Source organism: Tetrao urogallus, assembly GCF_951394365.1.
Source record: "Tetrao urogallus genome assembly, chromosome: 26".
NCBI classification, from domain to species: domain Eukaryota; kingdom Metazoa; phylum Chordata; class Aves; order Galliformes; family Phasianidae; genus Tetrao; species Tetrao urogallus.
The window spans coordinates 970,895-975,396 of record NC_136839.1 but is presented as its reverse complement, the minus strand read 5'-3'; the positions used below and the strand labels follow the sequence as shown (position 1 = coordinate 975,396).

Genomic DNA, 4,502 nt, shown 5'->3' with positions numbered 1-4,502 from the left:
AGTTTGGGTTTGGGGGAATTTTCCGTGGAGAAAACCACAGCGATCCAGAGCTGTGATCCTGTGACAGCACCGTGTTCTGGTTCTGCGACGTCCCTGGTCCACGGCTCGTGGTGGTGGGGACCCTCAGCACACAGGCAATGGGACATTTCAGGATGCTGTGTCCTCATGCGCCCACGGGATCCACCCCCACAGATGCTCCCTATGGGGCTGACCACGTCCCCCAGGCAGACCCTGTCCCATAGTAGGAGTCCCCGTGCCATGGGGCAGCCCCCAAAGCTGCGCCCCACAGTGTTCCACCCAGCCAGGCTGCCCACCCTGCCCTCCACTTCGCAGAGAAACTGAAGCTCCAGGCGCTCGGATGCCCACAGCCACACACAGCCCTGTCCCGTTCCACGCAGCCACTGCGGTCGCCCCCCCCCCCCCCCGGTGGGGAACGGGTTAAGGGGCCCGGCAGGCTCGAGCCCCCCTCCCTGGCTCCCCGAGGGCTCATTATCCATGGCCTCAGCCCCCCTGCCCGGGGGATGAATAATGCAGCGCGCTGGTAGGAGCCGTGTCCTCCCTCCCTCTCCTTCCTCCTCCTCCTCCTCCTCCTCGCGGCTCTGCCTTCCCCACCTCCCGCCGCTCAGTCCTCACCGTGCTCAGCCCGGGCGCTGCCGAACTCCGTGTGGCACCGGGCAGCAGCGCAGAACCTGCAACCATGGACCCCAAGGACCGCAAAAAGATCCAATTCTCGGTGCCGGCACCCCCCAGCCAGCTGGACCCCCGCGCCGTGGAGATGGTGAGCGCAGGGTGACAGCGGGGTCACAGAGGGGTCCCCAGCATGGCACCGTGTTCCTGCTGACCCCGGGTAGTGGGGGACCGTGGGGTGCGGGTGGTGAGAGTGCCAGTGGTGTCCCATGGGTGCCCCGAGGTGGAGGAGAGCTGTGCAGGGGACAGGACGGGGACAGCGTGGGATGGGAGGGAAGAGATGGGACAGGGAGAGAGGGACGAGGAGGACTGGGGGGATAGAATGAGGGATGGAGGAGACCAGAGGGAGGGGATGGGGGTACAGAGAGGAAGGGACAGGGGAGGGGATGGGACAGGGAGACACAGGGACAGGACAAAGTGCTCCGAGGTCCTGTGCCAGCAGCAGATTTGTGCAGGAGTTACGTGTGGGGATAGGGCAGGACAGGAATGGGACAGAAGGGAATGGCTGGGACAGAGCAGGCAGGAATGGACAAGAACAGGATGGGACAAGACAAGGGACTGTGCAGGCTGTGCCCAGCTGAGGGAACACCCCCAGGACTTGGCTCCTGTGCACCCTGGACCCACGGCTGTGTGGGGCTGGGGGCTGTGAGGGGCTGGGAGAGGTAGAGGACAGCACAGGGACCCTGAGATGGGGACACGGCCCCTCCGTGGGGCTCTGCACCTGTCCCCAGCCCTGTCCTACTGAGCAGCCCATGGGATGGGGACATGATGGGGCTCAGGCCTGGGGCACTGGGTTGGGGACAGGGGATTGAGTGACATTGCTGTGCCTCAGATCCGCCGGCGGAGGCCCACGCCTGCCATGCTGTTCCAGCTCTCCGAGCACTCATCCCCAGGTGAGCCAGGACACGGACTGGTACCAGGTTGGGGACGGGAGGGGACATCGGGTGGCCCTGGGGGGTAGAGGCAGCTGCTCCAGGGATGGGAGGTGTGGGCTGGGATGGGACAAAGCAGCTGGAATGTGACGGGGTGCCACAGGTGGGGTGGCAGGAATGGGACGTGGGGGTGGAGGTGGGATGGGTGTCTGTGTATGGGATGTTGTGGCAGGAATGGGACACGATGGCAGGGATGGGACCTCAGTGGCAAGGATGGGATGTGGTGCCACATCTGCTATGGGATGTCAGGGATGAGACACGGTGACGGGGGGGGAGGGGGGTGGCTGGGGGTCACACACGGGATGAGGGGGCAGGGACAGGGCAGGGGCTGCAGCTCCAGCACCCGTCCTACCCACCCATTCTCTCCTGGCGCTGCGGATGTAGAGGACGAGTCCCTGCCCTACCAGGTGAGTGGGTTCCGTGCACCTCTGTCCCTACAACAGCTCCCAGCCCACCCCTGAGCCCCCCCGGCACAGCCCCCCTCCTCCCCCCCCATAGCACAGTCACCACAGCGTTATCGTGGTGCTGCAGCCCTGCCCCGTCCCAGTGCTTATCGCTTCCCTGCCTTCTGCTGGCCCTGGGGACGGACACACAGCGCCACGGGGACGGGGACATGAGAACGGGGACTGTGGTCAGGTTGTGGAGCTCAGGTCCTCACCATTGACCCCTCCAGTCTCCAGTGCAGTGTTCCCATCACAGGGACGCTACATTGGGGGTCTCCGTTACAGAGGTCTCCCTATGGGGGCTCAACATCAGGTCCCCGTTGCAGGGTGTCCTTAAAGGGTCCCAATCTCAGGGGTCTCATCCCACAGTCCCCATTGTGGGACCCTCACCAAAGTGCCACAGTCCCGGGGGGCTCCTCCCTAGATCCCCACAGTAAGATCCCCATCGTGACACCTCGTCCTTGTGGGGTCACGGGTGTCCCTGATGCGGGAGTGGCCGTGTCCCTGTCCCCAATGTTGTCTGGTTGCTCTGTCCTGCAGCGAGCCTCCGGCGAGGGCTGCCTGCTGAAACCAAAGAGGACCAACCCGTGTGCCTACACACCACCCTCGCTCAAAGGTACCGTCCCCAAAGGCCAGGTCCTCCCCAGGGGACTTTTTGGGCAGCTCCCGGAGCTGGCTGAGCCCCCAAGCTGCTGTTATCTGGATGGGGAAACGGAGGGAAGGAGGGCATGTGGGGCGGGTGCAGAGCAGTGGGCTGGGGGACCTGGGCACGCCACACCCCCGTGCCTCTCCCAGTGCTTCCCAGTGCTTCCCAGTGCTTCCCAGTGCTCCCGGTGCCAGAGCGGGGGCTGATGCCGGTGCCCCACAGCGGTGCAGCGCATCGTGCAGTCCCACCTGGAGAGCGGCCTGGCTGGAGGGGACAGCTCTGATGGAGAGCCCGATGATGGGGACCCTGAGCTGACCCGCACCTGCGACCCAGACAGCGCCCTCGAGCCTGGTAAGAGGGATGGTGACATGGGGACAAAGGCTGCAGCAGCCTGGGGGACGTCAGGACGTGGGACTGAGTGCTGGCAGCTGCCCTGGGGGGACATGGCTGCAGTGTCCCCTGCCATGTCCCGGAGCCATGCTGATGCCAGCCGGTTCCTCTGGCCCTGTTGTCTCTGGGGGGGGGAGGCATGCCTCCTCTGCCCCGGCTCATCTCTGCCCTTCTAAGAAGCCCTGGGGAGCCAGGCCAGAGCCGAGCGGAGCGTCTTCCCTGCCACCAAGGCACACAAGAGGAAAGGTAATGGGGACAGCACAGGGAGGGGAACAGAGGGCTTGGGAACACTGTGGAGACTGCAGTGGGAATGGGCCAGGGATGGTTCCACTCTGTTTGTTACACTGCATGGATGGGGACTCTGAGGATGGGGATACTGCTGGGATGGGGCCAGGGAAATTGCAAGGTTGGGGACATTGTGGTGATGGGATCCCTCTGAGGACGAGGTGATGGATGGGGCCACCTCAGGAACCCTGTGGGGAGAATGACACTGGAGATGGAGACTTTGTGGGAATGGAGACAGGGATGGGGCCACCACGGGGATGGGGACACTGGGGGGATTCAGGACTGCTGCCATTCCCATGACCCTGATGCAGGCAGCACAGTGGCCGCCCCATCCCATGGTTGGCCGCTGTCTCTCCCTCATCCCCCAGGGGGGCAGAAGGTGTCCTTTGCGGGAGGCATCGCTGAGCGCAGCGAGGACCTGAAGGCGCTGACGGTGTCCGACATCCCCGAAGACCCCGAGGACCCCGAGGGGGGCGAAGGCGACGAGGAGGAGCCGGAGGACGGCAGCGGTACGGGGTGCGGGGGAACCCTGCTCCCTTAGATGGCAGCAGGACCCCCGCCTGACCCCGTCGTCACCGCAGAGCACAGCGAGGAGCGGCGGCACGTGGGCCTGGCAGGCACGGAGCGCCGCCGTTCCCCAGTCCCGCTGGGCACCAGCTAGCCGGACCGCGGCCCGGCCGGGACCCCCACGGCCTGCCCCGCATCACCGCAGCTTCGCTCGCAGCCCCCGGCCCCGCTCGGAGCCTGCGCTTCGCGCGTGCCCCCGCATGGCTCCCGGCCCGGTTGGCGGGACCGCGGCCCCACACCGCTTCCACACCGTGGGGGCCGGCGGTGAGGCTGGGGTCCCAAGGCCGGGGCCCGCCCCGTGCCCCCTGCATGCAGCAACGCCCGAGCTGCGCCCCAATAAACGGCTGTACAGAGCGGTGTGCCCGTGCTCGGGGGGCAGCGGGGAGCTGAGGGGCGGCTGAGGGCGGGAGCCGTGAGGCAGCGTCGCGATGGGCTCTGCGTGCTCCCCGCGCACACAGCGGGATGGAGCCGCTCAGCCCCGCGGAGCCGCTCCCCGTGCCGCTTCTCCTGCCGGCTCCGCTCCGCTCCCTACGCCCCCGCGGTCCGCCATGA

The 4,502-nt window shown here is 66.4% G+C and overlaps 1 protein-coding gene across 1 annotated transcript; it reads left to right on the top strand.

Annotated features, from left to right (window-relative positions):
• Positions 1 to 697: 697 nt before the first annotated feature.
• PPP1R1B (protein phosphatase 1 regulatory inhibitor subunit 1B) lies at positions 698 to 4,044 on the top strand (the record flags this gene model as incomplete). Its single annotated transcript, XM_079547321.1, has 8 exons — positions 698 to 778; positions 1,520 to 1,580; positions 2,004 to 2,026; positions 2,603 to 2,678; positions 2,931 to 3,059; positions 3,279 to 3,344; positions 3,752 to 3,892; positions 3,965 to 4,044. 8 exons carry the CDS (start codon positions 698 to 700, stop codon positions 4,042 to 4,044), a joined length of 657 nt encoding a protein of 218 aa, XP_079403447.1.
• Positions 4,045 to 4,502: the final 458 nt, after the last annotated feature.